Consider the following 21,420-nt stretch of genomic DNA (forward strand, 5'->3'; position numbering starts at 1 on the left):
AAATAAATCAACTCACGAGAAGGTATACGCTATAAAACTTATAAAGTTGAAACCTAAGTATAAAAGCGGTATTGAGATAGATTTCGATATTGAGTTAAAAAGAATAAGCCGTATTGAGTTAAATATCAGTCACTTGGATGTTAGGTAATAAAAAAAGTCGGGCTGGATCAGGTTGGGTAAGTTAAATATGAATTCTTCTTTAGTCTGTGGTTGGTTCTGGCTAGTATATAGTCTTTGGTTCTGGCGGTCTTTCTGTCAGCGAATTATAATCTTCAAATATGACCTCACCGAAAGCTGTGTTAAGTGTTAAGCAATTTTTACATACTAAATCTCCATTGTAATATGTTTACGTGAATATCCGGATTCTAGTATCATCCTGCTTGAACGTTTTAATAACGATTTTCTTTAAAAAAGTATTCTTCATACATATAATAAGTTATCAGCGTCAAAGAGCATTTACTAGAAACAATGGTTTGGAATAGTTTTGCAATGGAATCGAGGGATAGGAAGCGCCAAATCGATACATTGAAAATCTTCAATGACTGGTAAGTATATTATGACTGGCATTGTCAATACTTATTCTATCGTTACATTGACATATATAAATGGAAGCCTTATTTTTGTATGAGCTTGTAGAGTGGGCTTTAGTGGGGACAAGGAATTAAAGAAAAAGTAATGTTTTAACTCCTTAAACATAACTTGTTATGTAATTTTACTATCAACTGTAAGAAACTAATGTAAAATAACAGGTTTATTGTACTTGTGCTTTATTGTACTACATACTTTATTATAATTACAGTAATTACTGTTAACTGTTTTAATTTGTATCCTCACATATTCAATTCATTGTTCAGTTAATTTAATTTCATTGTGGATACGGGTCACATGGATTATGCCTGACACAAGTACACGTTGACTGACACGTTAGTCACCGGTGCCTGATACAAGGTAAACCAATTGCACCTTGTCAGCCACCGGTGGCTGACACTCTACACCTTATTTTGACTTTATTTTCTGAACTGTCAGACGTGCGCTGTATAAATTGATAAACACCTACAATGCGGTTAACACAGAATCATCTTCTTCAATTTTTATATGTCGGATATGTTGGTTCCCCATGCCCAACACATAAGAAAAACTCAATAATTTGCCATAAAATTATATCAAAACAAATACAACTATTGTATTTATGTCTATTTTATGAAACAAAACACAAAAAACATTTTACGAAAATCCTATTGACAGTCAATTTTGAAATTCACAAAAAAAACTTAAGTAATTTACATATTTATAATATAATATATTTAGTTTATTTAATTTTTTTATTTGACGATGGGTTCCATAGTTAAAGCATTCTGAATATAGCTCTTGATTGAGGTCACTGGTGCCCCCCATGTGCTGTGGTCCAACACAGGAAGGTCACCATCACAATGGGGAGCACCCATGGCGTATAACGTGTTAAATGAAATATTGACGTAAAATTTTTCATTTTAGTGTTGTAGAAAAAAAAGAGAACTGTGAATATGAAATTGAATTTATTTCTGGAAACAACAAAATCTGTATTGAAGTTATACTGGGCCAAGATTTTCCAAATGAAAAGCCAATATTACGCGTCAATCCTATGGTAATTCATCCCTGGATACAGAGTAATACAAGAGATATCACCGGAGCTCCTGGTCTAATAAATGTATGTATTCAATTCTAAACATAAATAACTTATAGGTATTTCTTCTCGGATACTCGGGTTGAGTAACAAAAAATGTAAATTAATATTAAAAATGTACTTAACAATATTATTTTTCCTTTGGTGTAATTATACTGCGCTCTTGGAAATAACACGACGCTACATCTCTCGTATACACTTACTACTCAGCAGACTTGCTGCCAGTAAGAACGCTAATACAAGGTACAATAGCCATTCCTTGAAGGTTTATACCTTCCTAATAAACTTGGAAACCATTTTATAACAAGTGATCACAATGCAAGAATAAATTCAACAATTTCTGTGTGATTTGACTGCTTGCATTACTTACCAAGGAAATAGTCATAGCGATAAGTAACATCATTTTTATTTTAAACCTGCAAATTAGGAAATCTGTAATGAAATATTTGCAAACAATTAAAATAGTCATTAATTTTATTACTAAATTGATTTTTATAAGCAATCTATACACCATTATATATATTTTTTTACATTGTATTACACCATACCCACCATGTGAAAACCCATTATTTCTGTAATGTAATATGTTACTGAACTACTGTTTTTGTACAGTTTACAATGCATTCAGATTTGGGCAGAGTAGTCCAAGCAATTATCCGAGACTTCAAACATTCATTACCGCAAATAGTTTGTCCAGCAGAAACAGATAATGAAGGATCGGCCTCACAATGCACTCCGACCTGCAGTAATAGTGAGTTTTACCATTCAACTCTAAATGTGTATCAAACTATTAGTTGTCTCATGATTTGATATTATATTTCAGAACTATCCACTTCCTCAACTGTTCCTGGACTGGATGCCCTGTCCAATGAAGAAATTGAACTTTTATATAAATACCCTGATTATATGGACAAATTCATCGAGTCTACACCTGCCGCTCTCGAAATGGAAACGAACTTGAACAGTCTTATGGAGGATATTAAAATACTAGCGGGTATGTCAAGTAGAATACTCTCACTTCAAGAACATCAAAAATCAGAAAACTTGATTTTTCAGGATAACGTTTTTAAAGTTTAAAAGTATAATACATGTATTGAAAATAAATATCGAGCCACTTATTAAACTTTTTACCGCGCAACAGATCTTTTTAGGTAAAACCTGAAGGTTTTTTCTCCTTCAGATTTTAATTATTTCATTGTTGAAAAATATTAAATTATAACTAAACAGTACTTTTTCTTAAAAATGCAAAAACAACATTTTCTGCCCTGTAGCGGGTAAGTATTAAGTTAAAAATATGCCGCTTTTGCTGGGATATATTACATTTACTGGGCATTCCTAAAACATGCACAACTGAAAAATGACAGTTTTTGATTTATGACGTTCTTGAAAGGAGTGAGCCATTTTATTAATTTATTATATTCAATATCCAAAAAATCTTAGCTAATTAATTATGTTAGTTTGTATTGTTTATATGCACAGTAATACCATGCTTAACGCCACCCCTATTTACGCTGTTTTAACAGCGCGGTTAGTGATTCATGAAGGAACCGAAAAATGTAACCTTTTACTCTATGGTTTTCTAATATCTATACGGTTGCATATATGATGTGTCAAATCCCAACCTGTTTACATCGTTTCGGTCGTGTGTAAGGTGTGTGCATTTCCAATAAGTTTATATATGTACTTCAATACTGTTTTGTCATTTGAAACCCATTAGTTTTTGTATATTAAAAAGCGACAATTGAACACTGCATACAAAAATAACAGACATTAGTGCAAGAATATGTGTCATTTTGCTATACCATTGTCATTTATATTTGTAGAAAATAGACCCCGCTTAGCGCTGATTTCTTTAGGGCACCATTTTGCTGGCACGGATTACATTCCAAATTTATTAAATTTCCTTAAAACAGGCTCTTGGAACGCATTGCACAACTCAAATGCTCTTGTTCTTGATATAGTTCAGTCACTGAAGGTTTTCTGCAACATTTTCAACGCCTTTGTACCCTGAAATTTCATTGGCAATACAAAATTTAAGACAAATTCTTTGTTTAATTTCTGTCTTCTTATTAAAAATTGCAATACATATGTACTCGAGTAAAATCAATGTTTTTGTCTGCTGTCAACAAACTAAATGGAAATCCCACTCAAACTTTCTGTTAATATAGAGTACGGTTGTGCTAACTTAGCGGAAAAAAATGAAAAATCATTTACACAGGCCTTATAAATTACCCTGTCCCGGAATTTATTCAACAGAATGGATATGTACATTAACCGTATTGTTTCAATTCAGCGCTTCCCAAACATATTTGAGCTAGCTCTTTCTAAAAGCAAGCAATAATTGATCAACACCTTCAGTGCTTTCTGATATGAATCAGAAATGCAATGAAGGTGCTTGCCATACTTCCGAGCCAGGTCTTCTCTATTTATAAAGACAAATTTGGTTCCTGGGTGTTTTTTTTATTATTATTATTTCTAACACATCATGCATAATTTTATTACTTTCAGAAGATAATTTGAGCAAGGAAAATGAAATTATTCAGTTGAAAGAAGGTCTCAAAAGTCAAAGAGACAAAATATCACATTTTAAAAAAAAATTTGAAGAAAAATATTTTGAACATAAAAAACTCACTCAAGCTTATACGCCAAAAGCAATTGTGGTAAGCATTTTTTAGTAAATTTCTATTTTTAATGTTGTTTTCTCCATATATATGCTCATAAACTAAAACAGTACGAGGGTACTCTTAAACTAGTCCTCAGTTTTATGGTGAATTTTTGTATCAGGAGTCGTTACTTACCTTGGCTTCCGAAGCTGATAAGGATGCAGAGAACATCGCCAAACAGTTTTTAGCCGGAGAGATTGACAGTGAGCATTTCCTGAAAACTTACGGAGCCACGCGCAGTTTAGGTTTAACGAGAAGAGTGAAGCAAGAAAGCCTAGCCAACCAACTGGCCCAGCTGAACAGGGCTGGTTTGCCCTCCAAATAACCAGTATTTGTCTAATCATTGCTGTGATTAGATTGCATTTGTGATGCACTCAAAAACTTTTATAGCCTACCAATGTGATATTCTATAATGCCGTGTTTAATGTAGTATTAAAAATGATGGAACCCGTCTCCTGTTGTTCTGATCTGACATTCCAGCAGTGGTTACTCTGATTGTCTTCACTTGGATTTTTACAACACTGGGTCAGCAGGAAGAGTTTGAGGCCTGCTAAGATGCAGTTACGGGTTGGGAGTCCGCGAGTTCATAAGAAAAATCGAATGGCTCTTGACTATCAGCAATAAAGAAACAGTTCAGAAGCAATACAGTTGATCCAATCCTGATAATGGAATTGCTATTCCAAAACCGGTAGTCATGAAGTAGTGTTTTTAAGTGGTATTACACAGAGTGAATGATAAATGATAAAGAGGGTTAGGAAACAATTATTTAATTACCATTTTTTTTCAATCTTACAAATTAAGTATCTAGAAAACAAATATTGTGTAAAAATTTTCATTTTAATTATTTACTTACCCTTTGATATTTAAAACACAAGTTCTATACATTATTTCGGGTGGAAACCGCATGTTTTCAGCGGCTCTAGAGCTGCTTCCCTTCACTTAGTTTGCCACCATATAAATAAAGAGGACAGCAGCAAACTATGGTGTTCACTTGGGAAACAACTCCCGTAGCAAACACAGCTGGCGATTTCCCTTCCAACATACTTAATTCAGCATTTTTTCTTTGAAATAAATGGTTCCTTTCAGGACTGCGTTAGTACATTGGTACTATAAACTGGGCTGGTAGCCACCCCCGAAAACAAAATCGATTATTTGTTAAGGGGGGTAGAATACTGCTTACAATTCTCATTTCTATTTCCTAATTTTTGTAATGGTAGTGTAACTATCAAAATTCATTTGCGTCTAGCTTCACAAGGTGAAGTTGATTTACCGTTAACTTCGGGAAATGGTTTTGAATTGAGTTGAAGTATTTTATTGCTAATAATATTTGTGCCGTGCACTGACTAACTGTAAATAGGGGCTGGGCGTGTCTTCTCCACATTGTCGCTCTCGGGGGTCCTAAATCCTGAAGGTTATGATGCTCCAAGTTTCTTTATTGGATACTAGCGCAAGGTGGTTTTTACATATGTAATAACATAATATTACTAAATAAGAAAAGGTCCTTTTAGAGACCACACGCCGGTGCATCCGCAACAATAATGCTTAGCTGAAAGCAAGGTCTCGGTTTCTGGGTTCGAAAGGTGGAGAGGGGAACAAACAGTGGTGGATACAGTGTACATAGGGGCTCAGAGACAGTAAGCACTTGGCGTACATAGGATGTAGCATATGTGCAGTGTAAATTGTACTTAAGATATAATTATCCGATAGTACACAAAGATAACGGCCAAGGTTTACCGGAGATACGTGTATGTAAAATTAATTGAGTTCTTATTCGTAGTTTAGTAATCCACCACTAGGAGTAAGAAAAAAGATAAATATAGCTATGAAACTTAAGTGCAAATTAATTCTTAAAGTAATACAACGGATATGTTCATCACTGTTAACTAGTCCTGTGATGTTGTAAAATAAGCAATATTTATTATTTTTGTTTTGTTTTCCCAAATTTATGCATATCATTTTATTTAATTTAAATATGTTTAAAAATTTAATAAATTTAATAAAGTTTTTTCTCAATTTTTTTGTTAATTTATTTTGTCCTATCACAGTTAATGTTTTAATAAATGAATATTTAATAGTTCCTGCATGAAAAAGCAGAGTTAGACTTTTCCCTCAGAATTGATGTGATTGAGGAAAAATAATATCAACCCACATATTTTGAATATAACTTTAACACTATAAAAATAACTAATTGCTATTGGTTGTACGCAAAAATGTCGCGGAATACAACATTCTTGCAGCTGAAACTATGTGGAATTAATAGCGTGACCACATTGCCTCCACGAAAATATATGTTTTTGCAAAATGACTTAAACATACATCTCTTCAGGGGTGAATTTTTGGCGACATGGCCAATAATCCACCAAAATCCTATTTGCCTAATTTGTTCAGTTAACAATTTGTCGAATACAATGTTCTACTTTGTTAAAAACAGAGTCATCAGAGGCCCTAAGGGGTTTTTATTAGAAAGCCATTACTCTTACTTTAAAATTATTCATACTATAATACCAATAGTTTGAAAAAAAGGTAAAAGAATATTTTATCACAGCAATTGGTTATTTTCATAGAATAAATTACAAAGTTGTTAAAATGCAGTTCCACCTAGAAATGGCAGTACAAAACTTAAAGTTATATTTCGTTAGTCATAATTTTATCCCATGTTGAAGAACTGGCACTGAAGCTTAGATTTGGTCATTCAACTATTCATGCCATCAGAAAGGTCGGCAAATTGGGATAGTGATTTGTAATAATAATAATAAATGTGTATAATTTATACAACGCGATTTTCGTAAAATACTACCTGAAAGGTGCTTCACTGTGATTGAATTGGGGAAAAGGAGATAGTGGAAATGATTTAGCAAACAAATGCTTTTTTAGTTTTCTAAAGATCATCTCACTCTCACTGTTTCCAACTACTGCAAGGAAGAGCATTCCCCGCCATCAACCCGCAACAGCAAAGGCACAATTGCCAAATTTAGTGCGCTGGTAAGATCACTTTACCTATAGCAGTTGTAGTAGATCGAAGCGTTAAGGTGAGGACTGAGAGGAGCATTTCGTCATAACGTAACATTTGTGGCGAGAATCTAAAATCGGTTGAAGTACTCGGAACAAGCTCGGCTCGCTGTACTAACTATACGAATGCTCGAATCGTAACGTGTTACGTTACGACAAATAAATAAATAAGTTGGTCTGTGGTCGTTCAAGGTGGCTGATCCTACAAAATAACAAGGTAACAACAACACAAAAGGTGTAGCTAACACATGTATTCCTATAAAAACAAAAAGCAACTGAGTAAAACCTCCCCCAGCCCCATGGTGTGATAAGGAATGTTCAGAGGCCATCCTGAAAAGAAAAAAACTGGTTGAAAATTATTCAAGAAACATGAGCATCGAAAATTTCTTAATTTTCAAACAAGTGGAGGGTATAACAAAGCATCTCTTGAGAAGTAAAAAGAGACAGGGTTGGAAAAAGGTTTGTTGCTCTTTATCCTGAGATACACCTCTTTCGGAGGTTTGGAACATGATCCGCCGATATAAATGCTCTTTCAGTCCGCCAATCAGCCTCACTCAAAGAGCCTTAGTTTTCCAGATATTTCCACTTTCATGAATTTCCCGAACATTGGTTGCCTTAGATCAGTTTTTTGAGTTTCATAATACTGAATAACTTTCCTGTTAATCACAGTTCAAAATATTACTAATACTGGCTTGCCTTGGCGGAAAAAAATATTAATTCCCGGTCAATGATTTTAAAATTAGGTGACTTTGACTCTTCACCCTGAAAAAAATATAAGATGCTAACCTGGCAAGCTATTTAAAAAGTTTGTTCAATTAATGTCATTTTAAAAACGGTAAAACATTTAGTATATTTTATTTTAGAAAAAAAGATATTGCTTTTTTAATGCAAAATGAGCTTATTGTAAAATTATGTATTTCATTTATTGGGAATTACGATGTAAAGAAGTTTAGTAAAGTGAAAAATGTTTATGCTAAATTAAACTATTTTGTGTTTGATTGTGAAACATAACTTAGAATCCTAAAATATGAAAATTTTAAAAAGTGGCACTCAGAAAACGGATCTAAGGGGTAGATTCTAGGGAAATTCATAAAAGTGGAAATATCTCGAAAACCAAGGCACTTTTACTGAGGTGGTATTTTAATTTTTTGGTGAGTCATGAGATGTCCCAACACCCCTTAAAAGGAATACCTTGGATTATATTCATATATTGACATGTCGAGTCCCCCTGACGTTGAATATCACTTGTGAGAATGTGTCTATATATCTACAGGTGTCCCATGTTCATTTTTTCAAGTAAAAAACCTTAGGGCGTTTGTGCACTACACGGAATTTTAAACACTTCAGTTAGCGTGATAAAACGATGATTGATTTTTTTGACGGAATTTTATCGTCCGGCACGTCAGTTAGCGTTTTAAAACGATGATTGGCTCGGATTGGCTTGTGCTTTTGTTCATCTTTCTTCGGATCGGTACTCTTGATCGGTGCGTGAACACGTTGCGCGTAAATTCGATCACGCTAAATTGTCGTAGTCTCTTTTATTTTTCAAACCGGACTGCCGGACGGTAAAATTCCGTGTAGTGTACATGATGTAACATTTCCAGAAAATAATACGTATACATAACGTATGTAAGTACTACCTTAGTACCTACCTAAAACAATATTGAGAACAACGTCTATGTCTGGTCTGTCAATGTGTCTCATGTATCTATGGCGAGAAATGTCATTTGTCATCTGCCAGAAACGGTCTGCTGTATAAATAATGTTGAATTTTAATTGTAAACAAGAAAACAATCAAGTACAAACAGATAAAAATGTTTTATTTCATAAATACGCTTAATATGTACACATTTTTACAACCGAATCCAATATGAATGCTTATGATTTTAAGAATATATTGTCCTAGATTTTGAAAAATGCTAAATATTCACTTCTTGACTTGAAAAATCTTTGAAAATTTTTCTGTTTTGAAAAATCAACATACTAGGCGAGTAGTGCTTATTTCAATATATACTAAATTGTATTTTAAGTTTGTTTTTAAAGCAACTAGCAATTTGAATGATGAGTTTGTTTTTTTTTCCGTCCGCTTAGTCCACATTTGCCTCCAACCCTGAAGCGCAAAATGTATCTTTCGACTTGCGATCAATGTATCACCTCGTTGTTCTATACAATGCCCTATGCACCTTTTATGGTGTTCGGCTAATTCATATAGTGCATATTTTACGAAATATCTCTCAAGGATGGTTTGTATTTGACTAATTTGCCATATATTATGTATTAACTTAATTTTAATCTAAATGTAATTCATAAATTACACTCCACAGAAAAAGGAGGCATAATGCTCAAAGGAAAAGGGTTTTGAATTTAAAAAAATATCTCAATTTTTATTATATCTAATGGATGGAAGGACCGAAAGCAGTTGGGATTCTGGATTATCCTCAGTATAATAAGAAAATGGTTCCAGGCAGTATGGCCTGCAAAGGCTTGGTCCCCGAACTGCTTCACAGACTTTTCCTCTACTTGACTCAGAAGCTGACCTAAATGTGGAGTGTCTAGTGTTAATACTCTCTAACACACAATGCTCCAACAGTTTAATTAGTTTAATAGAATTATATCCAATAGATATAATTCTATTAATGCCAACCAAACAAATAATTAATTATCATTACTGATTGATTCCAATTATGTTTTTCAGATTCTAGTATAACGCCTTGGACGAGGGATGTAAAATATGAAGACTTCAAAATGATCTGTCCGCAGCAATACTCTCAAAACTGTTTAATATCTTGGTCAACTATGTATTGGTCAACTTTACATTCGCTCTAACACTTGCATTATGCGAAAACGAGAATTGGTTAATATGTTCAAACAGTTGGATCAATTGTTTGGAAAGAATTACAAGTCCCAGACAAGTGCGTTCACCATGTACGGGCCTTTTGATCACAAGAAGAAAAACTAAATATTTGAGAACTCTGGCTGAGTTATCTGAAAGTAGACTTCCATTCGGTTTTAAAGTAATGGCAAGGGAGTATAAGTGTGGTAAATGTGATATTGCAAATTCTGGTGTGATAAATAATGCAGCAAGTACTACAAGTATACTGCTAAGTTTAACATTCTACTTTGTTTTCCTGTAATACACAAACTATTGTAGCACTTAGAGACACAATTGTATGTAGATTACTAAATAATAAATAATTTTCCAAGTATCTCAATCGCTTTGTTTTATTTTTATACTATAAAATCATACCTTCGGGAATCTTTCTTTCAATGACACAAGCATACATTTTAACACTAACAAATTTCTATTCTACCATAATTTCATCTAGAGAACACATCCTCTATGAAAAAAATAGAAAAAAAATAGACAAGTTCTCCTTGAATGTTTGTTGATTTGTTTCAAAATTGTTTGCCATGGTAACCCAGTCAATAATTTTTCTCCTGACATGAGGACATACATTCTCCAGCAACAATAAAATATTGTTACAAATAACAATTTTTCAGTGTTTTCATTTTTTTGTTTATTTTATTTATTTTTATTTATTTCAAAACATCCTCTTTGGTCTCAATACTGCGGATTGATCTGTAGCAAAAGATGACATCTCTTTCGCCACTCTCGCCTATTTTCGGAAGTCCTCTTCAGCTCCTCATACGTCGAGCAGCCCATGTCTTCGTGTAAGTGGCTTAGGTATTCGCGGCGTGGGCGTTCTCTGGCATTTATTCCCTCGATCGTGCCCTCTATTATTTGAAGCATGAAACCCTATTGTCTTATAAGTCATATATACATATAATATTCCCGTTGAGTACTTTCTATTTCTCATTTTGGGACATGGCATTAAGGTTAACAAGACTGGAACACAAATAATAAAGTAAGATAAAAGTTTTTTTTTAAATAACCAAAACTAATACAAATACATGGCAAAATATAAAAACAATAAACAGGTGTAATAAATAGGCACAAGAAGCATATTTAAAAGAAATAAATGAGAAAACACAAGGTAAGAAAGCATATTTAAAATAAACAAATGAGAAAATATAAAAAATGAGAAAATATAACAAATGAGAAAATATGAAAAACATAAAGTAAAAACAAAATAATGAAATAAGACTAATCACTACATATATATCTTTCCATAAAGTACCTTCTCAGATCATTTATTTTGGATCTCCGAATGGGTTTTATTATATATATGTCGGGCAGCTGGTTAATTTGGGTATTAGCAATATAATTTAAGGACCTTACTCCAAATTCAATAATGTTATAAACAATTTATTTTTTAGCAGCTGAAATTTAATGAAAGAATAGCAAAAAACATGCCATGGGTACCATTGTTTGTTTTGTATTTGTTGTTCAATAATTACTTCTCAAGAGAAGTAACAAAAATGTTGTCACCAATATGCGATGGACTTTGAAAGACTTTAACAAGGGCAGTAACAATGAGAATGTGACGGGAGATTACATTTGGGGTTCAATACGAGAAAGCCCATACAAACATAGGAGAACTTTTCAAACCCTTATCCGCACCCCTATGGTGCGTAGGGCACTGCGTCATATAAACGCAGTGTTATATTGATCGTTAACACATGAAGGAAAGGTGATCAGCCCTCCGCTTCAGGTACCACTCCAGGGTAGTATTGAATAAATATTACAGTGAAAAATTCACTTAAATTTATTTTAAAATCGGGAATCCCCCCTGGGAATCGAACCCGGGACCTCCAAACGGTAACCGAGCGTCGTGACCAATTACACTACGGAGGCATTACATAGGAAAACTAATAGAAATAATATATTTTTTCAACTAGACCTTTTGTTATTTCACATTTATATGCTATTGTTTATTATAATTATTGAATTAAAAGATTTTGATGGTCAGCAAAAACTTTTTTTAACGTAATTAAAAATGAAATTATAACAGAATATATTGTATTTATTGTTTAGGCATTTGCTTTGTGGTAAGATATGTTAAAATGATTAGGAAAACACTTGTTTTTTATACGTCTTGAGTTTATTTAAGACTACTAGTTTCGAAAGGTAAACTTCCATCTCCAGGTCTGAATAATAACTAAAAAATAAATTAATTAATGTAATGGAGATTGCGATAAAAGGTATATAGACCAAACCGCGAGAAATTTAATGATTAGAATGAAAGAACATCGTAGGGGTCTTGTTAATAATTATTTTTAGGAATTTGCAAATCACATAATAGATACAAATCACTCATTCCACTCTCATAAATTAAAATTATTACACCTTGTACCACATAAAGGCCAAATTGTGAATAATTTAGAAAATGAGGATATCCAAAAAAACCTGAATTCTAATAATAATTTAATAAATAATATATTGTTCACCTTTGCTTTCCATTTTTCCTTTTTTTCAAACTCCGCCCCCTTGAGTAACCCCCCTTCCCCCTAACTTACCCCTCTCCTTATTTATAGAACAGTATTTTATTTTATATTTTAGTTATTATTCAGACCTGAAGATGAAAGCTTAGCTTCCAAAACTAGTAGTCATAAATAATCTCAAGTGGTATAAAAACAATTGTTTCCTTTAATAATTTTTACGAAGTTATACAATGTAAATAAATGTCCAAAGATGCAATTAGTTGAACGAAAGCATAAGTAATTACGAAGTTATTTAATGTAAATGCCTAAAGATGCAGTTGGTTTATTGAAAACATAAGTAATGACGAAGTTATACAACATTTTGAGTGTGTCCAAATACTTGTTCACAAAATCTGGATTATCTCCAATTACAGGAGTTATTTTCATATTATTTTTTGACATCTCATCAAAGATGAAGAAGAATATGGAAGTCTGGGCATTTACGGGGCTGACGACCGTCATAGGCTGGTTTAAGTGATCACTTTACACACGTGTAATATTCACCAATTCTAATAGAATTGAATTTAGAATTGGTGAATGTAACACGTGTGTAAAGTGATCACTTAAACCAGCCTATGACGGTCGTCAGCCCCGCAAATGCCCAGACTTCCATATTCTTCTTCGTCTTTGATGAGATGTCAAAAAATAATAACTTCTACAACATAAATACCCAAATATGCACTCGGTTTAGTAAAAAAATAAGTGATTACGAAGTTATATACCTAATGTGAATGCCTAAAGATTAGATGGTTTATTGAAAACATAAGTAATTACGAAGTTATACGCCGTTAATACCCAAATATGCATTTGGTTCAATGAAAAAATAAGTAATTACGAAGTTATATACCTAATGTAAATGCCTAAAGATGCTGATGGTTTAACAAAACATAAGTAATTACGAAGTTTAACAACGTTAATACCTAAATATGCATTTAATTTAATGAAAAAATAAGTAATAACGAAGTTATATACCTAATGAAAATACAGATGGTTTAACGAAAACATAAGTCATTACGAAGTTATACAACGTAAATACCCAAATATGCATACCAAATATATTGTTTTTCATCTTTGATGACATGTCAAAAAATAACAGTACACGATGTTTGAAAACCATCACGCAACTTTCCGCGTGCATATTTGGTTTGATGGAAACACAAGTAATTACGAAGTTTTACAACGTGAATGCCCATAAATGCATTTGGTTTCATGAAAATAACATAAAAAAAACTGGAAGAATTTATAAAATATAGATATGGTAAACTAGTAGACTAATTAACATGCGTTTTCAAAAATTATGTTAATTTTTGACTTTGTAAAGAAAAATACAATACGAACTAAATACCCTTTATCTTACTCCCATCAAGTTAAAAATTAATAAAAATCTAATAAAATATCACTCTGTATTCCGTTTGCTAAAAATCAATGGAAACGCAACCCGTTTCGTTACGATTGACGAAATTTTCAACGCCAGTAAGTTTAATTTTGAATATGCTCCACCATTCGTTACTTTTATTTATCTATGCTGATTTTTATAATTCATTAAAATATTTTTAATAATTCCTGACAAATGTACGATTTAATAAAATCGTTTTTCTCCTTGAAAATGTCCAAACACAAACCGTAGGTAATTATAGATCGAAGACGAGCTGTAAGTCCAAGCATATTTTAGGTCAAATCTCGGAATAATTAAAAGTTTTGATTTTTATCCCTAAGTACCCACCTTGGAGTCCGCTCCCTCCACCCATATAAATGTGTCCCTGTCTGTGTTTTATTTTCTTATGTTTAAAGTTAAAATAAAACTGTAAGAGAAAAAAAGATCACTATTCAATCTACAAAGCGGTATTCTTTGATAAGACACACAAGTATATAAGATTTTCATTAATTGATTCGACGGTCACTTGGTACCTAATATCTGTCATTTTTAATTTAAGTTTTACCTGGTAAATACCACTATTTCTTAACATCTATTGTAACACGTGTTTCGACGCATTGCGCATCGTTTTCATATTGTTCTTCCATATTGTTCTTCATCTTTGATGAGATGTCAAAAAATAACAGTACGCGATGTTTGAAAACCATCACGCAACTTTCCGCAGGGGTACGCAGAGAGAATAGAACGCCAAACCAATCTGTATTTGCAAACAATCTTCACCCTTCTTATATTAATGTCTTTTCTCATACATACCCGCCAATTATTCTGACTCCTGACCTGCCCACGTACAATTGTTTGAATTACTTGATTACGCCAATTTTCCACGGCCTTCCTTCTTTTCTATTACCAACCACATTCACCTTATAAATATGTCCCACTTTTCTTTCTTCACTCATTCGGTTCACATGTCCAAACCATCTCAAAAAATACAAATAAATTCAAAAAGAGTTCTTTGTATGTATTGACATCAAAGTATATTTCAAAACGTATTTAATGATATGTTTTTCCCTTTGACAGTTGATTTAACTCAAACCGTTTTTGTGGAAAAAAAGGTAAAATTGAGGGGTGCTAGGGATCGGACACCCGAAGGGTGAGAACCTTTGAAGGGACACTTCTAGGGTACTAAGGAGTACTTGTGTCGAAAATCAAAATTTGTAAATATATTTTTTTAGAGTGATATCTAGTTGGCCTTGACTTTATACATGGGTTGCTTTTTTTCTTTGAAATATTTTTCTCGATTTGGTAAAAATAATCCTCAACCAAATTTTTAAACTAGGTTTTAAAGTGCAATATTTGAATAAGTTTAAGTTGAGGCTTACCGAAATGTGTTCATGAATATTTATTTTCTAATTAAAATGTATCTTTATTTTAAAATCACAATAAATATTTTATTATAACTTAATTACATAGAATGTCTACCGGTTTCGAAGCTAACCGCTTCTGTATCAAGACAGATTAATACCAAAACACTATCTACTTAACAAAATTCATAAAAATAAGGGTGTAAATATATTACACACATGCAACAGAGGACTTAAATTAGATTACTTAACGCAATTAATAATAATTTAATGTAATAAGTACACATAAAACGATTTTTTTAAAAGTCCGTTTTTAAATATGTTTCCAACATCCCTGATCCGTTTTGACTGTGACTGCTATTCAACACAAAAAATAAAGCCACTTGAGATCTACCCAAGTTTTTTTGCCTAATGGCCAAAATATTTTGAATTGTGTCATAGTATTAATCAGTCTTGATAAAGAAGCGGTTAGCTTCGAAACCGACAGACATGATAATTAAGTTAAAATAAAATATTTATAGTGATTTTAAAACAAAGTTAAATTTTAATTATAAAATGGAAAATCACAAAGTTAATGCTTCAAATATAAATTATATTTATTTTCCTTTATTTAACCCTGTTCTTTAAATTTTGTTATTACATACTTAAATGTAATTATAACGGAAGAATCTTGCTTGGAACATATCCTAAGTTCAACTTTGGTTTACGTTCACGGGAAATTCTACGAAGGCTTGAACGGCTAAAACTTTACATCACACTAGTAAACGTTCGTTTACGTATATCGAATACGTATCGTACACTTACACACACTTACACAATATTAGAGGCGGATCCAATTCACGCCAAGCAATTTTCACATTTACGTTTACCACGTAGAAACTATATTCGCCCGAGTATCATGGATTTTACCAACGTATATTAAACGTAGAAATTGTAAAATTATTTTTGCTCTCTTCTAACTCATTGTTTTCTTATAACATCTCGCTCGCTTAGGGGTAGGAACAAATGTATTTTTTTTACTTAGGATGGGCCAGGAAACAGGAGTCTAGGATATTTTGAACAAGTAGCAAAAAATGTTTTTAAAAATAATACATAAATATTTTTCAATATTTTCCGTAAAAAGATTATATTATAAAATTAATAAAAATTTACTGTCGAGCCTGCTAAAATTTACAAAATAAGTATTTTTCACACTTGTAGCTATTCATATTAAGTGTTAGAAGAAGTTTTCTTATGTGTAAGTTTTGAGTAAAAATCAAACTATGTTTTACTCTAAAGTCTATTTGAAATATACGGGTGAAATTAAATTATTACATTATCATTGTATTATAATTTTATTATTTCGTTTATTTTCAACATTAGTGTATAATTGCTTATAAGAAAACTCGTGGAAAATAAAATTTCCTATAACTTTTATCACAATAAGGGACACTAACCTTGTTGGATTCGCCGTCGTCTGTAAGTAAAATGTTTTTTATATGATTTTATTTGTGACTTTACATAGGATATGAAGTTACTAAAAAAACTTACTATCCATCACGCCACTTCGCTTTAGGGGTAGTTAGATAGAATAGAACACCACACCAATATACCTTTGCAGACAATTTGCGCCTCTTCCACATTCATGTATTTTCTCATACATTCCCCCTGACTTGACCACGCCCAAGTATTTAAAATATTTGATTTCGTAATAAGTTTTCCTCGGTCATCTTCTGCCTCTACTACCAAACATTCGCCTAATAAATTTGTTTGACTATTAAATCTTCACTCATTTCTTCATTCATACGACAAAGTTATTTGACTAAATAACCACCACGCCGCTTCCCCGCAGGGGTAGGCAGGTATCATACATTAATATTCTTCTTCATCTTAGAAGAGAAGTTTAAAAAAAAGAAATATTGAATGTGTCAGATACTTGGTTTTGTAACGATCAAATTATTCATGTTTGTTGGACAGAAATCAATGTTATGTCGTTCAAATTTTATTTGGATACCAATCGATGCACTTCGTTTAGTGGCAATTTATTAGTTATTTAAAGTACGTTTCCGATGAATGACTAATGATAACGAATTCGACATTTTGCAGTCTTCTAGAAGACGTATGACATACGTCATCCCTAGGGCAGGAGCAAACTCTAGGCAACATTTGGGACGCCCATACTTTCATTCACATACTTCAGCCCTGCATTTATTTAGAAATACGAAAAAATACAAAAATTTCAACACTCCCCTTATCATTTATCGTTCACATTGTGTAATACCACTTAAAAATATGGTATTACACGAAGTGAATGATGAATGATAAGGAATGTGTTACATTACCATACAACAAAGTTAACAATACAAAAATTTTAATAAGTCGTGTTGGAAAAAAAAAATTGAATTTTATGATTTCATTATTTGTCACCTTAAACTTAGTCGGGAAAAAAAATCACGCCACTTCTTCGCAGGAGTAGGCAGAGAGAATAGAACGACACACCAATCTGCCTTTTCATACAATCTTCACCTCTTCCACATCACTTCATCTCCTCATCCATACCCGCAGATTATTCTGACTCCTAACCTGACCATGCCCAAATATTTTACATACTTAATCATGCCAAGTTTTCCTCGGTATTTTTCTGTTTCTGTTACCATCTCAACACACCTTTATTTATTTCATTGATAATGCCTATTTCAGACTTGCATTTTTTCCTTATGTCAGTATTCAAACATTCATCATATATCGTTTTGAAATATTTCTTAAATAATTTGTATTATGTAAAATATTGTTCTAGCTATTCCCAGCCATACATTGCTGTTGCCATCCGGTTAAATGGAAAAGAAAAAAATGAGCCAGCACCAATTTCTAAAAGGTGGTATTTCGCAATTTTGTTCTGCTGTCTAGAAGCACGTTATAGCCGTAAGCAATATTATTTGGTCCTTGAAATTTTTGGTTTCGATTCTCGTCAAATTATCGATTATTTATCGAATCGACGCCTAAGAACTTCAAATATAAATTATTATTAAAAATAATTACCAGTTTTGATATTTGTGTCAGAAATTAAAGTTAAATTAAAGTGGGAAAATTAAATTTAAAAAAAATTAAATTAAAAATTAAATTAATTAAAGTGAGAAAGTTAAATTAAAGTGGATAAAAATTAAAGTGGGAAAAGAAGCAGAGGAAGACCGAGAAAAACATGGCACGATCAGGTATGCCAAATACTTGAAAGTGGTCAGGTTAGGAGTCGTAGCAATCGGCGGGTATGTTTGAGGAGATGCATGAACGTGGAAGAGGCGAAGAATATTTGCAAGGACAGAGTGGTGTGGCGCCCTATTCTCTCTGCCTACCCCTGCGGAGAAGCGGCGTGATGGTTAGTTAGTTAGTTAGTTAGTTAGTTAGTTAAATTAAAGTTAGCTCGCCTAGAGTGTGTGCCCTTAATACTGCCTAAAGTGTGTGCTCGAATGTGCACAATTTGTCAGCTAATTTTGCGATGAATTTCTTACGTATGGGCGTTTCTAGGTATGTACCTCCCTTAGATATGTACCTCCCTCGCGAATTTATTTCAAAATAAAGGACGAAATAAATTCAATAGTGGGGCGACTCCAGACGCCGTGCGGCGTCCAGTTTCAAAGGAAATCGAGACAAGTCGTAGAAATGTTTAGTAATTACATCATAGAATTTATTTAGATGTACTGTTTTTAATGTACCCTTTTTAATTGCTTGTGAAATTATTAGATTTTTATCAAGTGGGAAGTATGTACTAGTCTTCAAGTGACACTCTCGATTCAGTACTTTCTCGCTCTCACCTAAGGTACTCCATATAATCCGGGGTATTATTTCACAGTTTTGTAGGCGTGTAATAAATTTCGTGGCTGCATTACAGAAACGAATAAACCCCTGTATTGAAATTTTGTTCAATATTTCAAGCCAGGTTTTTAATGGTAGTTAAGATAACATTTAAATTAAATTTCATAAACAGTAATCTATTTTTTAAACAAAATTTTGCATCTAATTTGATAAATATATCAAAGATCGATCCATTTGGTAATCCTTGGAGTTCTTCTCTTTGCTTAAATTAATATGTGTATCTACAAATGTCTCTCTCTCATATATATATATATATATATATATATATATATATATATATATATATATATATATATATATATATATATATATACATATATATATATATATATATATATATATATATATATATATATATATATATATATATATATATATATATATATATATATATATATATATTTGTTTATATATATATATATATATATATATATATATATATATATATATATATATATATATATATATATATATATATATATATATAATCAATATTTATAAAAATACGAGTATGTGTGTCTCTTTTAGGAAATTTCAGGGCCAGAAGGAACATTGTTTTGCTTATAATAACCTTCAAGCTTTTGTAAGGGTTACTTTACAATCCTGACATCCTGATTGAGGGGGGTAAATTTAAGTACATGCACCGGACAATAACGAAATAACGAAAGAGCCGCAAGTCTTCTAGGGTGTGGAGTCAATTTAATGTTGGTGATATCTGTATGGGGGGAGGGTGATCAGTCTACTGAAGGGCCTACCAGTCTACTAAGGGAGTGGATCTAAATTTATATAAGTGTTTCTAAATTTAGTTTACACATATATATATATATATATATATATATATATATATATATACATATATATATATATATATATATATATATATATATATATATATATATATATATATATATATATATATATATATATATATATATATATATATATATGCATTACAGAAATGAATAACTTTCTTTTTGAAATTTAATTTTCATTATAACAAGACAGGTTTTTAATAGTAGTTAACGTTATAATTAAATTTCATAAACGGTAATCAAAATTAAGTTAATCAAAAAATCAAATTAAATTACGACTTATTTTAAAGTAGTGTTAATTGTTACGGTTTTTTAATTCAATCACTCATGTCTAGAACTATTTAGTATCCTTTTTATTTGGATAATAGTTGTTTTAGCAGATTTCTTATTTCTTCAATGTTTTTGTGTTTTCTTTTTTTATGCATTTTACTCATTGCTCGCTTTGCATCACTAATGCGCCGCATCCTGTGAAGCATGCATGACCTAGACCTTGCACATTAAAAAAATCCTTCGATTCACATTCACATTTATTGTGAGAGCAGTAGGACGTGACAGGCGATGTGTGCACGACGTTCATTGTTCAACACATTAGATCCCCATAAGCCACAGGTCGGCAAAGTATGGCTCCGGAGCCGCGTGCAGCCTTTGTCTTGAAGTGCTGCTCACAAACAAACATCCGCGGGAGAATCTTCTACTCTACGTATTCAAGCGAACATCTTTTTGAGGTATGAACATCATTAAAAACAAACAAGAAATCGTCTTCCGAGATCTGGAGAAATCCGAGATCTGGAGATGTAGAATGAGAGATCTCAGAATAAAGCCGGGTTAAAATAGTATCGCTGATTCTTGAGTCAGAGTTATCGGTTCTAATCCACTCTACCACAATTTTATGCGCATTTCTAATAATGAGCCGCTTAGGCTCACAGAAATAGTATGAAATTTAAGTATTTTTGTAAATAATAAAAAAAAAAACAATTAAATTCAATTATGTAAAAGACATACGTACTGGACTTGATTAAACTTTCACAGTATATACAAGGACATTATTCGCAATCTTCTTTTGGATATCTGACTTTAAAAAATATATATAACTTTTCGAATGTGTCTAAATAATTGCGCACAGATGTGGATTAATTCCACTTAGGTGTTTTTTTTTTTACATTTTTTTACATTTCAACATAGATGAAGTCTGGGTGTTTACAGGGTTAATGAGCTGTCATAATCTGGTCACAAGTGATCACTTTGCACACGTGCAACATTCACCAAATATATCCATGATTCGCAACCACAATACTCAGCTTAAGTC

General features: G+C 32.2%; 1 protein-coding gene and 1 long non-coding RNA gene across 2 annotated transcripts; both read left to right on the forward strand.

Annotated features, from left to right (window-relative positions):
- The first annotated feature begins 201 nt into the window (after positions 1–201).
- On the forward strand, positions 202–4,779 carry Vsp37A (Vacuolar protein sorting 37A). The gene is made up of 6 exons (XM_088273816.1): positions 202–545; positions 1,495–1,687; positions 2,276–2,414; positions 2,487–2,657; positions 4,172–4,323; positions 4,448–4,779. The coding sequence occupies exons 1-6, from the start codon at positions 469–471 to the stop codon at positions 4,649–4,651; spliced, it is 936 nt and encodes a 311-aa protein (XP_088129942.1). The 5' UTR covers positions 202–468; the 3' UTR covers positions 4,652–4,779.
- A 4,130-nt stretch (positions 4,780–8,909) lies between these two features.
- On the forward strand, positions 8,910–10,547 carry LOC148301106 (uncharacterized). Its single transcript, XR_015838840.1, has 2 exons — positions 8,910–9,322; positions 10,031–10,547. It is a non-coding gene; the product is annotated as an uncharacterized LOC148301106 (long non-coding RNA).
- Positions 10,548–21,420: the final 10,873 nt, after the last annotated feature.

This window comes from Brachycentrus maculatus, unplaced genomic scaffold (assembly GCF_059751285.1).
Source record: "Brachycentrus maculatus isolate JH-2025_06_01 unplaced genomic scaffold, ASM5975128v1 h1tg000608l, whole genome shotgun sequence".
NCBI lineage: Eukaryota > Metazoa > Arthropoda > Insecta > Trichoptera > Brachycentridae > Brachycentrus > Brachycentrus maculatus.

What these genes read in the sequence shown, in the direction of transcription:
- Vsp37A (XM_088273816.1), top strand. Translation starts at nt 469, where the DNA reads ATGGTTTGGAATAGTTTTGCAATGGAATCGAGGGATAGGAAGCGCCAA. An exon ending in TTGAAAATCTTCAATGACTG is followed by an intron (nt 546 to 1,494) that starts GTAAGTATATTA and finishes TTTTCATTTTAG; the next exon opens with TGTTGTAGAAAAAAAAGAGA. An exon ending in CACTCCGACCTGCAGTAATA is followed by an intron (nt 2,415 to 2,486) that starts GTGAGTTTTACC and finishes ATTATATTTCAG; the next exon opens with AACTATCCACTTCCTCAACT.